General features: G+C 35.7%; 1 protein-coding gene across 3 annotated transcripts in view; it reads right to left on the bottom strand.

The window, feature by feature from the left end:
• Nucleotides 1-22,798, bottom strand: part of LOC111053061 — a 220,868-nt gene that overhangs the window by 28,691 nt on the left and 169,379 nt on the right. The window contains exons 1-4 of one of the 3 annotated variants that reach the window (XM_039438300.1): nucleotides 20,844-21,082; nucleotides 19,849-19,960; nucleotides 13,376-13,510; nucleotides 12,590-12,746 (exon numbers count right to left, since the gene is read on the bottom strand). In XM_039438300.1, coding sequence (XP_039294234.1) covers nucleotides 12,590-12,746; nucleotides 13,376-13,510; nucleotides 19,849-19,958 — 402 coding nt within the window. In that variant the 5' untranslated portion in view covers nucleotides 19,959-19,960; nucleotides 20,844-21,082. Of the gene's footprint in view, nucleotides 1-12,589; nucleotides 12,747-13,375; nucleotides 13,511-19,848; nucleotides 19,961-20,843; nucleotides 21,083-22,798 lie in introns of those variants that run through there. The other 2 variants (XM_039438301.1, XM_039438298.1) reach the window with 2 other exon arrangements.

Genomic DNA, 22,798 nt, shown 5'->3' with positions numbered 1-22,798 from the left:
AAACAAAGGTTAATTATGAATTTATTAGTAAACTTTAAATTTAAGAGAATTTATAAAATTGATTAAAAGTATAGTAATGATTCAAGATTATTGAGTTTTCGAAAATATTACAGTTCAAGTTTAATTTTATACAACAAAATTTAACAAACAGTTCCTATTTTAACAGGTTACTTGGAAAGTAAGTTATTAAATCAAAATATTGAACAACTCTAGTTAAAATATGATTATAGTCAAAAATAAGAGAATTGATAAATTTTGAAGAATGAATATGATTAGGGGAGCCTTGCTTTAAAAAACTATTATTTGTGCTTAGAAGTGAATTTCAACTGTAAGCTTCAAGAAATTAATTAAGATTGTGTCTTTAGATATGAATTTAAAAAGAAGTAATAATTAAGTTTGCTCTTCACTATAATGCTATAAAATTTGATATACTTATTTGGGCTTTTCAGGGTGGGGTGGTGTGGATTTGAAATCAGGAAAATTGAAAATTCTAAATACAATCTTTACCTGGCTCAGTCAATTCCCTATAGGATAATTGAAGTCTGAAACCAAAACTCACTCCTACACTGAACACTGTCCAAAATCCAAGAGACTAAGAGAGATTCACAGCAACTAACTCACAAGACAGGGTCTGCCTGTTTATATACTAGAACCACGATTTTCCACCCCTCATCACCCTTCGCCCTCTAGCTCCGCCTACACTCAAACTCTTCAGCTAATATTCTGCATACAAATTGGATTCAAATATCAATTTAAATTTACTATAATGTTTATTATGTTATATCATTTTAAACTATGACTCCCCTTCATTATTAAAACAAATGATATCATACATTTTACCAATATTTAAACTCTAAAGTTTGGATACTGACAATTGAATGCATTGATTTGATTAATACAGTAATCAAACTTATAAATCTAATATGGCAAATACTTCAATAATAAATACATGAAATGAACAAAATACAATGTCATACAGTACATCATTACAATTGAGTAGAATAAATCAAATTAATAAGATACCAATTAATTACTACTTAATGAATTAAGCAGGTTTCTTATACTCATTGTCAACATGTTTCAATCAAATATACCTAATTTATTCTATTTACAAATTTGTCCTTAGCCTGTGAATTCAGATTCAACTAACTTAGTTAGCTTATAATAATTATTAAATTATAATTCATTGTACAACATTATATTTGTTGAATACTTTATACATATAGCCTAATCTACTTGACGCCCTAGTTTTTATAAACATGTACTCGTTTCATATTTATGGTTTTATGTGATCACCATTCAAATAATTGATCATCAAATAATTGCTTCAATAATATTCATATGCTGACCACGTGGTAAAATTGTAGCATATGCCAACCACGTGGTTACATTGTAAACTACATATCTATATTTACTTCTCTCCTAACTATATATCTATATTGCTATACACAATCTTCATTTACCTGCCATCAACTTATGCTATAGATATTTACAAGGGTTAACACAAAACACAGTGGGCCATGTGGTTTCTATTGTAAACGTGTCTGTGACTAATGTTAGGAATATTGTTAGCAAGTTTCCATGAAAGAATGATTTTGTTTCAAACTATTTTGAAAAGAATAATGACCCCTGTCATCTGTCTAGGTAGGCTATTCGAATGCATTCTCAATAGTTTCGAGAAACGGTTCTTCTTATTATTCTAGCTCTTTGAGCGTTCATATTCTTGAATGCAATATGTTCAACAACGTGCTACAACAAATAACAGATATCTACAATTCTTCAACTTTAGGAGAGCACATGGTCGCCATTTATATCTAGAATATCTAGTTGAAGTAAATAGTATAGTTGGCTCTATGTAATTTCATTTGGTAGTGTAGTGGTTCAGCTTTCGCGTTGTTTGGTCGGTATGGCATTACGGTCTTACAAAAAGTATTCTATTTTATTATTAATTCGAGTGATATTAATTCACTTTACAGTATTTGACGTAATTCAAGTGCGAGCTCTATCCCGTCCTGATGTAGGATGGAAATGCTTTTGTTCTACTCTACATAAAAAATCTTGCTTTCCTCAGTTCTCACTATCATCTGGGATACAGCAAATTTGAGGTAGGACATGGAATGAAACAGTTACTCCTAATCTTGAAAACATTTATAATAATTTCGTTCAATTTAGTTCAATTTTAATATTATTCCCAAGTATTTTTTTTTTTTCATTTTAATAATAGCCTCTCCCTCTTTAATGGGCCCTTTTTCATCTCCACACACTGTTACTGAACATGTGATTGGAGAGGAACAATTGGTTAAAATGCATTTAACTGATTTTTGCCAATCCCGGGATCAGTCCCGGGTTCCCGGGTTTGATATTGGATAATCCCGAAATACCGGGATTGGAAATCAGTCCCGGGATTGACATCCCTACTCAAGGTCTATGTAATGATTTATGTAATTTTCTTATGACGTGGCCTATACAAATTGTCTAGCGTCCAGAGATTTATTCTAGATGGATAAGGCAAGCGAAGCAAGCCTGCTTGCCAGTAATAAAATGCATAAATAAATAAATATAATTTTATTGCCGCTCAACATTACAATAGTTATGGAAAACGTCAGAAATTATTGTTTAGCAAACATAGTCAACCTATATTATAACATGTAAGAAACACCAGTCAAAATAACAAACACGTAAAATATTACATAGGAGAAATAACATGAATACTAGAGAAATAGTATAAAATAGTTCATCTTGAAGAATAATTTGTTGAAATTCGAAAAACTCTTCCACACCATAAAAAGGATTTCTAATTAACCAGCTATGTGGCTGTTCTGGCTAGAGAATTCAAATTGTAGCGCCAGAATGCCAGACTGCAGTTCTGCCAATAGCAGGCTTGTGTTTGCACCAGCGCAGACCGTCCTGCTGCTTTGGGCTTCTCGATGTCCTTGTCTAGTATTTTTTGTCTTATCAGCCCGTTGTCTTGTTGCAAGACCAAAATTGTGTTTTTCATGTAATTTCAATCGGAAATTTCTTGTAAATAATTGTTTGAGTGTCGTGTGTGTGAATTATGAATATAACAGCGTAAATAGTATTGAATTGAATTAATTTGAATGGGATTTGAATTTATAAAGAATCCAGTTTAAGCTTTGTTCAAAACACAGTGCATAGCCTGCAAGTTGAACGTGAAAAGGCAGCCCGGAAGCCAGAACCTGTCTTTTCCCCGATTTCGTCCCACCCTGAATCTGACCAAAACACCTATTAAAGGCTTCGAAGGGCAAGTAGTCAAGATTGGAATAAATTTGGTGAGTTTTTGCTCTTTTTTATTGTTCATTAATGCAGAGTTTAACTGTACAAATAACCTGACTCAAATTGAAGATTAAATTTTGCCCCTTGTTTGTATTTGATTATTTAAATAGTAAATTACAGTCCTCTGGTAGCTCTAGCCTGAGCTTTGTTCAGAACATTTTATGATCCTGCCGAGCCGGGATGAATTTAAATTTGTAATTTGTTGATTAATTCACACACATTGGATTTAAGCAGTTTCGTATTTGTCCAATGTTGGCATGTTGAGAATGGTCTGATCCATGCTCAACTTAAGTTTCTTGTAGCCTTGTTCTAAGAGCAAGGTTTCTTGTCAATTTGTATTTGTCTGAAATTAAATTTATTTCAGTTAAAATTGTAATTTCCTAAAGCTGGGCCCATTGTGCTCTTTTTCAGGAATTTGTTTGTTTGTTGGAATAAGTATTGTCCATTTTTTATACATGTTAGTGAAGGTTAATCACCAGCATGATTTTGTTTTTTCAATTCAACAAGTTATCGTTTGTTTGTGAGTTGTTGGAAGAGTATCTGATCATATAGTTTTGTTCTCAGCAATAACTTATCTTGTGAATTGATAATCAAAGTTTAACTTTGATAACTTACTAAGTCGTGATTCTTCCTTTCATCTAGGTTTTGAACTCATTCTTGTTTTATTGTCTGTTGTTTGTATTGTCGGGGCTGAATTGTTTTGTGTATGAGTTCAAGATGGAGGAAAAATTACAGAAACAAATCAGGGTGCATCTTGCTAAACTGGAACAATTGTATGCCAGATTGCAAAGAATTTATGATTTGTCTAAAAATGTCTCTGATCCAAAAGTTGCTGAGCAATTTTCAATCTTGTATCCTTGGGTGTCTCAGACCATTTCGGATTATGAAAAGACAGAATTAGTGGTTAATGAGTTGGAACTTGAGTTGAATAAAGATCATGTTGTAGCATTCAACGACTCACATCTAGATCTGTTTCAGTATATTGAAGTAACAACTAACACTCTCAAACAGAAAGAGGCAACTGTCACTATTGCTCAATCTTCGGCAGCTACAGCAGCTAGTTCACAGCCGGTCGTGTCCGAGTCGGTACTGCCTAAAATCGACCTTCTGAAATTTGATGGGAACCAGACTCAATGGTCAGTGTTTTATGAACTATTTAAGGCATTGGTACATGACAACAAGAATTTGAACGATCAGCAGAAGGTCCAATATCTTGTAAGTAGACTTACTGGACAAGCAGCAAATATTTGTCGTCATTTGCCACCATTGGCTAACAATTATCAAATAATTTGGCAGGCATTATTGACCCGCTATAACGATCCACGGGCACAAGTCGATGCCTATTTCAAACAAATTTTTGAATTTCGTCCAATAAAATCAGAATCAAAGGCAGGTTGTATTGCGATTTTGGATGGGTTTTGCAGTTCAATCAATGCATTGAAGAGATTGCAACTCAATGATTTGTCAGACTCGATATTCCTCTATCATGGCTTGAGATTGCTGGATCCAAGTTCTCGTAGAAATTTTGAATCGGCCGTCCGTGACAAGACTATGCCAACTTATACTGATTATGTCAAGTTCATTGAAAAGCAAATTAAGACTCTTCCTTCTGATGAGAAACAGACTGAATCGTTTAATATGAAGCACAAAAAGGATAATAAATCAAAGGTGTTTATGGTTCAATCTAATGATTCATCCAACAATGCATCTAGTGAAAAGCCCAATTGTCTGAAGTGCTCAAAACCGGGTCATCGGTTAGTAGATTGTGCAAGTTTCTTGAAAATGACTCCTTGGGATCGTTATTGTTTGATTAAAGGAAAGTTTTGTTGTTTTCGTTGTCTTGATGTGGATCATTTGAGTAGAGATTGTCATAGTAAAACTCAGTGTGCTCAATGTCGAGAATCTCATCATTCTTTATTGCACTTTTCCAGATCAAGTTCCAATGAAGGTGTTGCATCCTCGTCAAACTCCAAGGCAGGTGGCACATCACCTATTAGTTGTTGTTCTACATCCAACGATGTAGAAAATTCGACCGTTGTGTTGTCGACCGTCACTGCACATGTTCGAGATTGTAATGATCAGCTTTGTGATGTTCGTTTCTTGGTTGACACCGGGAGTCAGTGTCATTTTGTTACAGCCAAATTGTGTTGGCGTTTGAGACTACCATTCCAGCCCATGAAAACCGTTGTTTGTGGATTCGGTGGTGGTACTAGTGGAGTTCGAGGTCATACTTGTGTGTCGATTCAGTCAAAGTTGGATCCTACCGTCAAGTTTTCGATGGATGCCACAGTGGTAGATAAAGTCAACGACAAGTTGCCTTCTTGTGAAATCGACAGATCCAAACTTCATCATCTTGAAAATCTCACACTGGCTGACGACAAATTCTACCTTCCTAGTAGAATAGATGGCATCATTGGTGCGGAGTTAGTTCCTCACTTGCTACGTGGGAGTCCTAGTACAGGTGAATCGCACGAATTGATGACTGTTAATAGTGTCTTTGGTCACATTCTGATGGGGAGAGCGCCGATTCTCACTTCAACAACGAATGTGTCGAATTGTTTTACAGCCATCTGTAGTCCATTCGTTAGTAGTCCATCGTTGGTTAGTTTTGTGGAACGTTTTTGGGAGTTGGAATCGTGCCCTGCACCAAGCTGTCAACTGAAACCGGAAGAGTTGGAATGTGAGGTAAATTTTCGGAAGTCTGTACATCGTGTGAATTATGGTCGTTTTGTTGTTGCCTTGTCATTTGCAGAGCCGCCCAGCAGCTTGGGAGATTCGTATGCTGTCGCCAAACGCAGACTGCTGACTTTGGAGAGATGACTAGAGTTTGACAGCAATACTCGTATTTCATATCATGAAATATTGATCGATTACCTACGTCAGGGTCACATGTCATTTGTAGCAGATCAGACAGACCGAGGTGGTTACTACATACCGCATCACGCCATCGTGAAAGCAAGCAGCACTACCACGCCCATCCGAATTGTATTTGATGCTGGTTCCAGAACTTCATCTGGTTTGTCATTGAACCAGGTTCTTCATGCTGGTCCCGAATTGCAGACTGACATTTTTGTTTTGTTAGTTAATTTTCGTTTGATCCCAATCGCACTAACTGCCGACATTAAACAAATGTTGTTAAATCTGGCATTTGCAGTCACCACTTGTTTTGTTCGCCGCCTCCTGGAGCGCTGGTGCTTGTGTGTCACCACTTGTTTTGGTTGCTGCCGCTTGGAGCGCTGGTGCTTGTATTCACAGTTGCCCTGTCGATTTTGATAGTTTTAATTTTTATTCGTCAAGTTTGTCATTTCAATCAATTTATCAATTAGATTTATTATATTTAGTTCAGCATTAGTCCTATTTTAGCCTATTATGGCATTATTCATTTATATTTGCCATTTTTCTGCTGGTGGGTTCATTGTTTCACAGTTGGTACACTGCCTTATAGGCTGAGTTCCTACCTGCTCCTGTCGATGGAATGGCTGAAGAAAGCGTATTTCCAAGTTTCAAATTTATCCTTTTTAATCTAAAAGTGACAAATTCGCATTGAAAATGTGTCTCATCGATTCATAAATATCTATTCTCGATGTGGTATTCTAGTTTTCAACGTTCATCATTATTTGTGTCAAAAAACTTGTAAGTAACTGAACGGCATTACTCGCACGCAATGTGCTTTGTCCCTCAACTTCGAATTTCAACATTTATCAAATTTGTGCTTCTAATTCTGAAGAACTGTTGATCCAACAACGATAATATCCAGAATGAGCTATTTTTACTAGAAGAAAGCTCAGAAGAACTTTATTCTCTGTATTCAATTCTAGCTGTGTCCAAATGATACATGTTAGGTTATTTGTTTCATCATGAACCTTGTTTGCAATCTGTCACTTGCAAGAACATTTTTGTCAGCAACTGACGATTTTCAATCATCAAGAAGATATATAGTTCCACTACACTCAATGCATTAAAAAAAATTACTTATGCATCAGACATTTCTGCATTGAACTAGTTACTAAGCAAGGTTACAATTTATCCTGCATCTAGGATTTGGAGAAGCTTGTCCATGACAAATTCTTCCTGGAATTACATCAACCCTTGTAATTTCCTCTCATCATTTGAAATCTACACCATTGTGCATTCTTTTCTCAGTGACTATTGCGCACTATTTTGGCCACCAGTTGCCACCTCATTGTAACCTAGAACTGTTCATGTTTGAAATTGCTTTATTGGGTCGCGGCTATCAATCTACTTGTATGCTGCTAAGTTACATTGCGCCTGCCGTGTGTACACCTTCATTGAACTATCATCATCACCATTGTGGTTTATCAGAATTTGTGTGTGCTTCGATCATATCACCACAACAATTTACATTTGTGATCTACTCACTTACCTGGAGTTACTAGTTTTCTCTAACAACATCTTGTCCATGCACAAGCCTACGCATTATCATGCAACACCTGCCGTGATGACATCTGTGATCATCATCCTACTGACTTGGATTCAATTCTATCTCCATTTGTAACAAACCTACTGAGTTGTAGCGCTTAGTACAGCGCCCTTGTTACCATCATTATCTGCTGCTGGTCACACTTGGAGTGGATTCAACTTCTGCACGGCTCCCTGCCGTCTCACTGCCGGTCTGTCTGAGGATTCAGCGCAGTTCGCCGCCGACGCCGCCCTGGTACTTGGTTCCATGGCTCCCTGCCGTCCTGTTGCCGGTTTGGTCCGGGTATCTGGTCCAATTCAACGCCTTCGCCTACCTGGAGTCCAGCCCATGAGCATCGCACACCTTCCAGAAATCCTACTGGTTTTCTTTAAGCCAGCTGGTGAAGACATCTAACCTCTTAGTTAAGTATTTTGTTCCGTGCTTCTGTGCACTTAACGATTCATTGTTCAACCATTTTCATTTACATTTGTTTTTAGAAACATTTATAAATTACATTTTTTTTTATATTTACCTTTTGAGGTCATATATTTAAAGTTAGACTTTTCTGCAGTCCCAATTATTCGTCGCAGTCCCTTTTCAATTTCTCTTGTCTTGCGGAAGACTTTCAATATTTGTTTGTTTATGCAACAGCTGGAATTACACGATTCTTGTGACTAGGAGTTCTACAATAAATTCAAAAACAATTGTATTTTGAAGATTCTGAATTCTCTTTATATTTGTCAACATAATTGTCCAACTTTGTGGACCCACCATTGTATTTACATGCTTTACTATTCTAAGGTAATAAAACAAACCAAATTACACTTTTTAGAAGGTCTGTTACGTATTCATGATCATTATAATATTCTTTATGATTCTAATCCTTGTATGTCATTTAGCCTACCTGTTCCAAGATGGTATTATAAATTCATATATCAATTTCAACTACTGCTGATCAATAACTCTTTTAAATATCATTCCTTTTCTGCTTACCAGAGTCTTTTATGAGGACAGTTTGGGTGGTCTCATTGAGAGTTGCAATTCAGATCTTGACAACTCTTAATGTCACAATCATTGCAGTCCACTTAGAAGATTGGAGGTTACGCTTCAATTTCGCCCAAATTACTCAAATGTATTGACAGATATTAGTGGAGGATTCCTGCCATCATTATCAGCTTGTATTGTGGAGATTTTCGCCGGAGGATCCAATCGGAATTTATCAGCTCAATTGTGTTGTTTTTGGTGTTTCAAGCTCTCCATATTTGGCGCTTCGCACCATCCACCAGCTTGTAGAGGAGGATGGAAATCGTTTTCCAGCAGCCAAGGAGAGAATACCAAGAGACATGTTCGTGGACGACTTAGTCACATCTGTCGCCACAGAGTCTGAGGCTGTGAAGCTGTATCGTCAGTCCAAGCAGCTGTTTGAGGGAGGAGGTTTCTCGCTCACAAAGTGGACTTCAAATTCACCATCAATGTTGGAGAAATTCTCGGAGGAAGAGAAATCGTTTTCGTACAAGGATTTCAAAGCAGACAACTCCTTGGCTATCTTGGGATTGAATTGGCAACCTAGTACTGATCTGTTTCAGTTTCCAGTCAAGAGTGGTGAGGTCGTCGCTACTAAGCATTCTATTCTGTCAGTGATGGCTCGTATCTATGATCCACTTGGTCTCTTGTCACCGTTTACATTATTTCTAAAGTGTCTTGTCCAGAAACTGTGGAAATTAGGAGTGGATTGGGACAAGATGCCGCCTGAGTCTATATGCACTCTTTGGGAGAATTGTCAAAAAGAGTTGCCTCTATTGTTGAAATTTGCTGTTCCACGTCACGTTGGTTTGTTTCAGGATTCTCACATCAGTTTGATTGCTTTTTGTGACGCATCATTGTCTGGTTATGGTGCAGTTATCTATGTGAAGTCGCAGAAGGAGAGCGAGGAGCCAAGAGTTGTATTATTGTGTTCAAAGTCCAAGGTAGCATCATCTAAAGTTGTTTCAATACCTCGTTTGGATTTGTGTGCAGCACTCTTGTTGCCAGAAGTCATGAATTCAGTTGTCACTATTATTAGTGAACGTTGTCATGTGTCTCGTATTGTCGCACTCTCTGATTCTACAGTCACCTTGTGTTGGATTAATGTTTGGATCTGAATTTGTGCAATTAGAGAAGGGGGAAGATTGTTCTATGCGCCTACGTTGCCTGTCTCCATTCATTGATAAAGGTGTGATTCGCGTCGGCGGTCGTTTGTCTCATGCTGGACTTGAATTTGAGACTTGTCATCAGATGATCTTACCAAAATCCGACGCTTTTGTATCGATGTTAATTGATTATCATCACAAGAAGAATTGTCATGCTGGACCTTCGTTATTGTTGTCCTTGATCAGACAGAAATTCTGGATACTGTCTGCTCGCTCTATTATTCATATTTGTGTCTTTAAGTGTAATCGTTGTTTTCGTGTTTGACCTAGTAATAATGCAATTATTCCGAAAATGGGTGACCTGCCTGCTGTCGAGTGTCAAAATGCAAACCATTTGAAAATTGTGGTGTGGATTACGCTGGTCCTCTGCGTATTACTATGACGAGACGTCGTAATCCTTGTGTTTTGAAAGCCTACATTTGTCTGTTTGTGTGTATGGCAACAAAGGCGGTACATATTGAGTTGGTATCAGATCTATCAATGCCCATGTTTTTAGCTGCGTTTCGTCGTTTTTTGTCACGTCGTGGACCCTGCCATGTGATGTATTACGATTGTGGTACCAATTTTGTAGGTGCCAAGGAACAGTTGCGAAAAATATCTCAACTTTTGAACTTTTGGATTTGAATTTATAAAGAATCCAGTTTGAGCTTTGTTCAAAACACAGTGCATAGCCTGCAAGTTGAACGCGAAAAGGCAGCCCGGAAGCCAGAACCTGTCTTTTCCCCGATTTCGTCCCACCCTGAATCTGACCAAAACACCTATTAAAGGCTTTGAAGGGCAAATAGTCAAGATTGGAATAAATTTGGTGAGTTTTTGCTCTTTTTTATTGTTCATTAATGCAGAGTTTAACTGTACAAATTACCTGGCTCAAATTGAAGATTAAATTTTGCCCCTTGTTTTTATTTGATTATTAAATTAGTAAATTACAGTCCTCTGGTAGCTCTAGCCTGAGCTTTGTTCAGAACATTGGCCTATTTCTGAATAAGTGGAATGGAGCTTCTATCCACTAATGTGGTAATTTATTAAACATTTTCATTCAAACAACTTCATAGCTATCCTGAGATTTAGTCAGCCTACAGAAAGGTATTTCTATATTTCCGTTACTCCTAGTGTTGTGGGAATGTATAATTCTCCTTAGCAGATTATTAGGCAAGTTATTTTTCGTATATGGGAGACAAGTAAAAATATACAGGTTTATTACTGTCAGTATACCTATTTCAGCGAATAACGGTTTACAATGAGCCAATCTTTCAGAATTTGTGATTATTCTTATAACTTTTTTTGAATTATCAATATATCTTGAACACCTGAGAACTTTATTCCATATTACATCATTAAAAGTTAGGCGTGATGTTAGAGCACTTATTTTTCTTTTTGATCTCTTAAATAATGAAATTGATTCATCATACTTGCTATCTAAAATGAATATTTATATCTCACCTGTGGCTCGTCGATCTGAATTTTCTTTTCTGGTTCCTCGTTCCAGAACACTTAGAAATTACAATTCTCCTCTCAACAGAATTCAGAGAAGCTACAATAGTTTGTCCGGGCACCTAGATCTCTTCTGGTTCTCTCGCGCTAGATTCCGAAAAGCTCTATACAATGGTCTGGTCTGAGCATTGATATTGTGATCTGGTCTACATCGATCTTATTTCCATGTATGTGTGGGTGTGCATATGTTTTGGGACTTGGAACTCATTAATAAGTTATATTTTTGGTTATTTCATTCATTTAATACTTGTGTTATTAGAATTTTATATTTCCATTTTTGGACCTTCTATGAGTAGTATTTCGATGCTTTGTATTCATCTCATCTTTTCATATTATTTTTTTTTTTTAATTATTGTATTTTTCCATATTATCATTTTGTACCTTATTACCATATGTAATAGGATAAATATTACCATTTGTACCTTATTTCTTTTTATGATTTTTTATAAGTTTTCTATATATTATATTTTAAGATTTTGCATTTTCTTGTAAAGGAGACATGTTTGGGGAAACCTGTTGTCTCCATTGTAAATGAATAAATAAATAAACATGTGGACTATTCCCCCAGAGTAAAAGCCCATATGCGACTATACTCTGGAAAAAAGCAAAGTATGCTGATCTGACATAAGACGTGGGGACACAGCCTATCAAATTTCTCAGCAAGTATACCACTCTGGATAATTTGGAAGTAATATATTTAATGTGAGGCTCCCATGAAAGTTTGCTGTCAATAAAAACACCTAGAAATTTGACATTACCCAAACGGCTCTCCATAGGTAAACTCTTCATGCTAAAAATATTTTCTTGAGTTTTATCCTGACTTTTATTGAGTGAAAAACCATTGGCTCTGAACAACTTTGAAGCCTCAGACAAACTGTTCTTAGCTTCATTCTGGAGGATCTCGAAATTTGAGCTTACATTAATAAAAGTTGTATTATCCACATAAATTATAGTATCAGCATTGCTTGTACAGAGTGGCAGATCATTAATCATCAACATGAACAATAATGGTCCCAAGACCGATCCCTGCGGAGCCCCACTTTTTATCTCATTCACTTGAGATTTTTCCTTAATGGAAGACATGACAGTTTAGCGACTCATAGCATCATTTAGTTGAATCATGTAATCATTAAAGACATAGGCATTTTCTTATTCTTATGTTGATAACTAGAGAGAGAACATGTTTTCCTGTTACCTGTGTGGTGCAATTGTAAAATGTTAAAGGATGATCATCAACGAGATACCAAGATCCGGTTTTATTTACACTAACAGGATTGGCTCGTGATATTTTTGTTGTGATATTGAAATGAGGCAGTGCGTCTGCATAAGGTATATTGTTCATTAAAACACATCTGAAAAAAGATAGTTGGTAACAATCATTAATCTTTCATAATGATTCAAACCTAAATTTAGAGATAAATAAATGAATGAATGAACAATGAAATGGATTGAGGACTGGTGCAATGCTAACTTGCTGTATCTGGATGTACTCCTAGATTATATACGAAACCTCAAAGTATCTTATAGTGATCATTTAGAAATAAGCAGTCGAAACATGATTCATTCTCTTGGTTTCAGTAAAGAAATATTTTACCTACTTATTTCGTGTCAGAATCCAGCATGCTTAGCTCAACCACGGAATAAGCATACAAGTGCTTCTTTCCTCTGTGGCTCAACTTAACTACTCCACTCTACACTCACTCTGTCCATGCCACTAACTGTGCAACCACAAATCAGTTTCCTCTCTCCATGTTGAAAGTATAATATTATATCTCTCGGACTATAGTCCTAAGGAAGAGATTGATACATCTTTCACGACTGTTACCCGAAAATGATCACTGAGTGACTTTTTGTACATTTGCGCCCTTGACGATATCGAGAACATTCTACAATATAGGACAATTTGATTTTTGATCCAATGGATGACCGCTTAAATTGATGAATGAATAATTGAAAAGTTGAGAATTTCATTCAAAATTACCTTACATCTCCATGAACAAATTTAGTTTTTGACGGATCTTCAGGTGGAAGTAGTGTGATCACAACATTATATCCCCATTGTACCCCAAATGGTTGCTTAATAGTCAAAACTCCTGCACATACTCCATTAACATGTCTGAAAAGTAATATCAAATTCAAATACAAATTTACTAATTGCAGGTAAAGACAAACAATGGAATATACATCACAATTGCTTTTCAATATTCGACACTGTAGTAATAAGGTTCACGTTATAATGACAGTGGAGGAAGATAGGAGAAAAACGTTGGCGATCATCTGTCTTGTCAATGCCTTCTATGGACGGTAGTTGAAGAAGGTTTATTGATGTAATATCAACAGCTCATTCTTGTTCAAAATAATCAATAATTACATTACTGTATTATCAAGCAAGAAATTTTATTTTCCTACAGTTACGTTGAAAAGTGGCCATTGCTGCACTGATTACAGAACGCAAAGAATCACTTTTCCGCTCTAGTGCGGGAAAAAATTTTTCTGCACTCCAGATTTGCAACATGGCAACGCAAAATACTTAGTAGGTTATATGGAGCAACAGTGCAGCAAAATCAAAATGAAGTTGGTAACAGCGACTGGGCTGCTATAGTGAGCAGAGGTGCAACGAAGCACAACGCGCTAATTATTACTATTATATATTATAACGAGGACAGCAACAGCACAGTGCCACCACAGCACACACACACAGCCGCCTCGCCATTCAAACACTACTAAGTTATTTGATGGATTTCAGGCAATTTTACCCATAATTACCCACTTTTCATATTCAATGGTAACTGTAGGAAAAACTTAATGTGAAATACGTGCGCAAAGTTCCTCTGCTGCACTCAAGAAACCATTCCGCCCTCGCCTACGGCTCGGGCGTAAACGTTTCTTTCGGTGCAGCAAACTGTCACTTTGCGCACTAGTTGCACAAATAACTATTTTCAATTATTTCATCATGTATTTGCCAAAAATAAAATACAAGAAAGCTTTACAAAAAATTAAGATGAAATATTTTGTTAATTGATTAATAATTCTACATTGTTGAAAGTCGATCTGGCAACAGAGCAAAGCGAGAAAGAGATAGCGCTATCCGCTGTGTTGAATGATAGACAAGGATAGCAATACCATTGACAATCAAACACTGCCATTATAACGTGGACCTCACTATAGCCTTGCTTCGCTCACCCATCTGGACCCCTGGCTGGATCATTGAAAAAAAAGATCAGCAGGCTCGCTTCGCTCACCCGCATTTTTCATTCCTCCTAGTTTCTCTGAGCTAAAAAATCGAAAGAGACTTGCAGGCTCGATTCAATCACCACTTTTATTCTAATTATGTTGCGCAGAGTTACAAAAATCTCAATTCTTATCAGAATTGGAAAATAATAATAATGTTCAATTATTCCTTGATTATAGACTTGGATGAGATATTATGAGAATTATTGTATTCCAGTCTAATATCTCTACAAAATTTGAAACAGGAATGATGTTGGGGACTCACAATCATCAATATCTACCCTTTTCAGTATGAATTCACTAGAGAAATGTAGAAAAATGATTTGAAAATTCGATGAAGAACTTGAGAAAAGAAATCCCCTAATTAAACACCGCCATTACTTAACCTGTATCCCGAAACCTGAAAAAATGTGCCTGTGTACCAAATTTTAACAGTTTGTGTCTATAAAATAATGACAAAGCTAAAAAAGCGCCAATATTGAAGACCTCTCAACATAAGATATTTATATCATGCTAGTCTGCGACTACATAGAGAAACATGCAGCAATTCAGAACTTCCCCCTGGAAAAATAATTCAGCAACTGTTATTATGTACTAGCTGGCCCGGCGAACTTCGTACCGCCAAATAGTTAATGCATCTCATGGCAAACTTTAGCTTGATACACACCTGAGGAGGTGCGATGCGGCATTTTGCATTCAGGTGCTTCTTGCTTATTGGTTTGGATGGAAGAACTCACACACACTGAATCGGGCATGGCGTGGAACGGTGTGATAAGGCATTCTCCGTAAGTTCAACCTTTGTATCACCAAGCCGCGCCTCCTGACGTGTGCTTAGCCTTTTAGCACTATATTTAATGAAAATTATCCAACAATCAGTATTACAATTTATATCTCAATATGGACTTCCTATGTGCTTAGTTGGTTGTTCAGCAGTTTGTATTTTCAGATATAGTTTGAATGCAGCTTGCTGGGAAATTGAATGGTATGTCTCCTTGCTGCGGATTTTCCCGTGCTTATTCTAAATTTACAGCATTCTGAGTTCTACGACCCAGGTTTGGACGTCGTTTGCACCGCGGTATTATTAAAATGTTGTGGATCAGTAGAAAGAAAATTGAATAACAGATCTACCAACGGCTGTTGTATGACGCAATGATTATAACAGCTGATTTTTATTTCTATGTGAGGCCAGCTCTCATATCTTCTCATGTAAACTTTGAAGGACCGTAGGAAAGAGTCCTAAAATCTTATTATAAATTTGATAGGCCTTTAATCTGGTCCTGAACATAACGAACACAACTGAAAAAAATCATCAAATTCGGTGCAGTTATTGAATGTCAAAATTTGAGGCTCAATTTGTATTCATATAGATTTGAGGAACTATTTATTCATTCATGCCAATTTGTAACTGCGTATGGGAATTTACAGCAATCTGTGACTGCTATTGCGGAAACAGACTCACCTAGAAAAACATTATTATTGCTTTTTGAGAAGTTTTTGTAGCAAATTAAATTCTTGATTCAGAAAGAGATTCGCTAGTTTGTAACTGCACAAGCTATCGTGCATTAAAATAATTTTAATTTGATTAAAAGTTGAAAAATTTCAAAATAAGATGAAATAGTGAAATGGGTAAGTAATTGAGGAAGTGAGTAGATGTTCAAATTCTAATGAATAAATTGAATTCAGAAGTACCTACAGTAATTGAAAAATTATATGAGATATTGTGAAAACTGTTTTTATACAATCTTGGATTGTAATGTAATGAACATTGATGAGAGGATAATAAGTGAGTATTGGTGAAGAACAAATTAAGAACATACTTTTTACTATGGTGAGGTCCTCGTTTTATTGGCAATGGAGAAAACAATCTCTGCCTTGTCACTGCCTTCTAAAGAGTGAAGCTATTGATATCAGATGTAACCATTAACTGTTGTTCATTCTTGTTAAAATAATCACAATTACTTTATTCGACAAAATAAATTATTTTTCAAAGATTTAATAATGAATTTTCATGATTCTTTCATGTTTTTACATTATAAGAAAAGATCTGTCAACGTTCGGAAAAATTGAGTGAATACAGTACTAGAGTCGTTAATTCGAACGACAATTATTACATGTATCGGCAATACTTCGCACTTGTCAATAGCTATAGCCTAGTGGAAATTTTAGTGTCAGTGAAAGGGATACGTCGGCATGTTTCCAAGTTTCCCCTTTAGGGGAAATTCTCCCTAAAATCCCTATAGTGATAGCTTTGACTCAAGTCATACATGTATTTCAAGGGTCCAATTAACTAAAAACTAAACTTAACAATTAACTAAAGGGTATTGATCAACTACAATCTAGAAGAATTCAAAATAGGCCTATAACTATCCTCGGTTAATTCACAATATATCTGCAAAATTTCAAGTTAATCAGGTCAGTAGTTCTGCGTCATTCGTATTTTTCCCATCTCATACGTGTAGAAGCCAATTCCTTCCTTCATTATAATATTATAGATGAGTTCTTCAACTTAGTTCCAACCCAATAAAGTGACAAAACTCAAATCTTGTTCAGAAACAATCCTAAACTTACTACCAACCTATTCTTCTACTCAACCTGTATTATTTTACTCCATCCAATCTATATATATATATATATATAAATGAATGTGTGTTTGTTTGTTCGCTATAGACTCGAAAACTACTTGACAGAACGGCATGACATTTCGACAATATGTTGTGTGAATATTGGGGATGGTTTCCGACCAGAAATTTCAATAAAGGGGCTGATAATAATCATTTATTAATTTATTTTACAGACCTATGTTTTCGAAATTTTCGGCCGAGCGGCTACTGAAGAACGGTGATCATCATGATTCAAGATCATATATTGTGATGATATGATTTTGCATCTGAAGTTATTAGCTGTTTAATAAACACGTCACCCTGTGATAAATTGTGTACTGGTACGGTATTAAAACGGTTGTTTGGAGTTGAAGTTAGTGTAGTTGATTGGTACCAGCTGTAGATAATCGTTCCTTAGAAGACCTATACAAATTATATTATCACTCGCCCCTATCATTGAGGAACTGGAAAATGTTGGAAAAACATCATTCACATCATGAAAGAGAGTTCTTCAAATTGCATTCATTAATTACTGAAGAATGACAGACTAATTTACATTTTTTTCCGAGTTTAGCTTAGCTTATATTCATCCTAAAATGGGAGATGGAAAGAATATGGAATTTTGTGTGATTCATTGTACATTGCATATTTCCTGGACCATCTATTGACAATCAACAACTACTATGAAAATATTAAATTTATCTTTGAAACACTGATTCAACCAATTTTTATTTTTTCTCAATTCAACACTGAGTCACATTGCATATTTCCTGGACCATCTATTGACAATCAACAACTATGAAAATATTAAATTTATCTTTGAAACACTGATTCAACCAATTTTTATTTTTTCTCAATTCAACACTGAATCACATTGCATATTTCCTGGACCATCTATTGACAATCAACAAATATGAAAATATTAAATTTATCTTTGAAACACTGATACAACCTATTTTTTATTTTTTTCTCAATTCAACACTTTACTGAGATATATTACTACCAATTGATTGAGAAGAATATGTTTTCGGTAGACCTTATGGAAATACAGCAATAGATTGGCTTGTCCACCCATCTGTGTAATGCCTTGTCAGCTGATTTATCTATATATATAAAAGCGAAATGACACTCACCACTACCTCCGTAAACAAAGCCGTAGTGCATTTGTGTGACGTCAGCACAGGTAGGGCTCCTACACCAATAAAAATTCGTTGATTTCAGCTGATCTATATCAGCTAGTGTTTTTATTGGTGTAGGAGCCCTACCTGTGCTGACGTCACACAAATGCACTACGGCTTTGTTTACGGAGGTAGTGCACTCACTCACTGACTGACTGACTGACTGACTCACTCAATCACTCACTCACTCGCAGAACTAAAAATCTACCGGACCAAAAACGTTCAAATTTGGTAGGTTTGGCCCTTTAGAGGCGCACTAAGAAATCTTTTGGCGATATTTCAACTCTAAGGGTGGTTTTTAAGGGTTTAAAGTTCGTCTCTTAGGATGTATATTCTTCTTATTCCAATATCTTAAAACTATAATTGAAATGTCCATACCATATGTTAATATAGAGCTATAATCTAGAGAGAGTACGTCTTCGAAACAGTTGTTCTGGTAACTAAATTAAAAATCTTGCCAGGTTGACAAAAAAAAAATTAAATTGAGTTGATTCTGTTAGGTTGGGACAAAGTTGAAGATTGAAATCATGATTATGCATTTATCCAGGACCTCATGAATACCAATTTATCCAGTACCTCCTAAATACCTATTTAGGAGGTCCTGATTTATCGCGGAAAAATAGATTGGGTACTGCTACTTCAATCAGAGCTATTCCTGGGAATATTATTATATATTACTAGCCGTCAGGCTCGCTTCGCTCGCCATATCCGTTTAGCCAGACGTTTAGTCTGGACCCCGACTGGATCGTCCTAACATAATGATAAAAATATGACATAACATTTCAAATTTGGTAGGTGTGTTCAGTTGGCCCTTTAGAGGCGCAATAAGAACGGATTTGGAAAAATTTCCAAAGATACGCCCAAAATCTGCTTTTTTAGCGTTTTCTCAGCTTTATCGAGAACAAATAAACAGAAAATGTTCAAATTTACTACAGAAGCTCAGCTGGGGTGCAATAATGTTGTGTTAGAAGGAATTTGAAATAACGCCAAAGATACGCCCAAAATAAACGTTTTCTCAGCTTTTCTGCGTTTCCTCACCTTTTTCAATAATTGATGGAAATATATTAAAAAAATTCAGTACACAGGTTTAGCTGGGGTGGAAGAATTTTGTTCGCCAAAGATACGCCGATATAGTAACAGGTGTTTTTCGAGATCAAATTGACATAATACGTTCAAATTCGGTACTGAGTTTCCGCTTAGGTCTACATGCAGGCGAGCGAAGCGAGCCCGCTGATCTCATTCTTGGACAATCCAGTCGGGGGTCCAGAATTCGGTACAGAGGTTTCGCTGAGGTCTACATGCAGGCGAGCGAAGCGAGCCCGCTGATCTGATTCTTGAACGATCCAGTCGGAGGTCCAGGGGGTGGAGCCCCCTGGCTACACGGATATGGCGAGCGAAGCGAGCCTGACGGCTAATGATGAATAATTCTATAGTCTGATTCTTACTCTGATATTAGCTTATGAAGGAGGCTCCTTTTTCCTTTTATATTATCCTTGAAATGCAAAATTTCCAAAAACCTTGTATATACGTCGACCCGCAATTTAAAAAGGAACATACCTGTCAAATTTCATAAAAATCTATTACCGCGTTTCGCCGTAAATGCGCAACATATAAACATATAAACATATAAACATTTAAACATTAAGAGAAATGCCAAACAGTCGACTTGAATCTTAGACCTCATTCCGTTCGGTCAATTAATAAAACTGGTTCTAATGAAATAATCAGTGGTTACCAACCACCCAAAATATAAATGACGTAATTCTAACACAAAATTTAGTAAATTTATCTACTAAACCCTCACAAACTTAAATTGTTAACCTCTTGAAGAAAAATCGTTGGTGATTATTCTATTGTTTTAAACCCTGCTGAACTCTCTCTGGGAATTCGCAAATATTTTAAGGACGCTGTGGTAATGATTAATGACTTCTCAATATATTTCAATCAGTGGAAAATAGTGATATAGCTGTTAATGATCTATTAATAATTTCTATAACTGAGATTATTTAATATACTATAGTGAGGTCCACGTTATAATGGCAGTGTTAGATTAGCAATGGTATTGCTATCCTTGTCTATCATTCAACAGAGTTGATAGCGCTATCTCTTTCTATCTTTGCTCTGTTACCACGTCATCCATTAAAAATGTAGAATTGATAATTAGTTAACAAAATATTTCATGTCAATCATTGCAGTTCATTATGAAATTATTGAAAATATAATTTCTTGCTTAATAAAATATAACATATTATTTTAAACGAGAATGAACAGTTAATATTGCATTGATAAACCTGTATCAGCTACCGTCTATAGAAGGCATTAACAGGACAGAGGATCGGCAACGTTGTGCTGCTATCTTTCTCCACTGTCATTATAACGTGGACCTCACTATAGTGGTTCATTACATCTCTACATAGCCCAGAGATAAGACAATACTTACAGCTGTAAAATGAAGATGACCACAGCAGAAAAGCCAAACAATAAACTGACAATTTTATGCATCTTGTCACCCGAATGTCAAACTGTAACTGATGGATTTATCTAGAAGCATCAACGATGATCATCTCTTTTTTGTCAGAAAGCGACAGAATAATTAATTTAAAATATTCTATCAATGTCTTCAGCAAAACACAGACTGATTCGATCTACAGCGCGTTTGTAAGGTGAATGATAAAACGCTATGGAAGAAAATTATCATATAGAAAACTTTGAACTGGTGAAGACTTTGCCTCTGATCCAGTACACTCAATAGATATTATTTTTTTGAACTTTCATTTTGTGAATCATTTACGAGAAATAGAATTTATTTGTGGAAAATTGTTGTATTTCTTTCAAGTTTCATAAATCATATAAAAAATGGAATCTATTGGAAATGAATTGTTATTTTTCTTTGCTTTTGTGAATCTTACCTGATGAGGAATTGAATCTATTTATTTAAAATTAATAAAAAAGTGTTCAAAAATTGTCAACGACCTGTGTCAACTATCAAACACTATCAGCTGTGAACCTGGTTTGCATCCAAGTGGGGAAAAGCTAGCAAAGGCTCAGAACTTTTCTAGTCCACAAGAACCCAAGCCAGCTATCACACTGTCAAACTAAAAAGCTCAAAGAAATCAAGAATTTTTTTAAAAATAAGTTAACTTTGTATTTCGGAAGAAAATATTGATGAAAGAAATCAAGAATGATGAAATTCATAAAACAATTTACCACTGATTTTTCAAAAAAAATGTAATAAAAGTAATCTAAGAAGAAAAGTAAAGTGTCTAAGAAGTAAGCAACACTAGATTTCAAAAAACAATTAATGAAAGAGATTCATGAAGAAAGCTAACACTTCATTTCCAGAAAATAATCAATTCTTGAAATTGAGTAGTTCGGAGCCTACCTTAGACATCACTGAACTTCAAGACATCACGGCATGTCTGGAGACATGACATCAAGACATCTGGAACTTACCTTGAAAGACTCCAAGACATCACTGCCGTATCCCGCTATACCTACACGCACAAGCCTTTGGTTGATTTGGACATCATCTTTATCAGTGAAAAATCTTAGAAATTGAAGGTTAACGTGTACTGAGTGAAAGCCAGTAGTTGAATACTAGAAAATTTGAGCTTCAGGAATATATTGTATTGAATATTGAATACGGTAACATAATAGGCTAATCACTCTAGAAAATGTAGTAAACATTGCCGTGCTACCAATTTTTCCTTAATCGGTTGGAATAGCATTTAACACCTATTAACCTAAGGATAGTTGTCGGCTCCAATGAAATAGATTCTTGATAAATTGTGAATGGATCTATCGCCTATGAATGAGAAATCCAGTTTTCAGAGCAAATTAACTTATAATCTTCAGATGAATTTATACAAATACACAAAGAACTATATCTTATAAGCCTAATTTTTTAGAGTAACTACGAACTAAAATACTTATCTAGTTTACAGTTGAAAAACAGTGGCTATTGGCTTGAAAACACAAATAGCAAATTACGAACAAAATAGAACACTAAAATTTGTTTAAAACTCAATTTAAAACATTAATAAACGAAAATGATTCAGAGCAACATTTTACAACAACACACGTAGCCAGCCATTTTTCTAGAGAGGGCAGAACAGGAAAAACCTAAGTTACAAGTCACAGAGCCAACGCCTTGTTCGGTGTCGATTTTTACAGACACGTCACCAAAAAATTATAACTTACAAGTTTAGAATTCACATTCTACATCTGTTCTCAATAAAACTTTATTTTGAAACTGTTATTTTAAACTTTCATATATATATTCTCTATTTAAATAAACTATTTATTCTGTTTCTCAGCCTCGGTGACACCATGGAACAATGCAACAATCATTTACGATAAAAAATTCTCCGTCGAAAAGTTTATCCGTCTATTGAT

The sequence above is a fragment of the Nilaparvata lugens genome, chromosome 11 (genome assembly GCF_014356525.2).
Source record: "Nilaparvata lugens isolate BPH chromosome 11, ASM1435652v1, whole genome shotgun sequence".
Taxonomy (NCBI): domain Eukaryota; kingdom Metazoa; phylum Arthropoda; class Insecta; order Hemiptera; family Delphacidae; genus Nilaparvata; species Nilaparvata lugens.
Note: the sequence above shows the minus strand (reverse complement) of the source record. Positions and strands in the feature narration are given on the sequence as shown.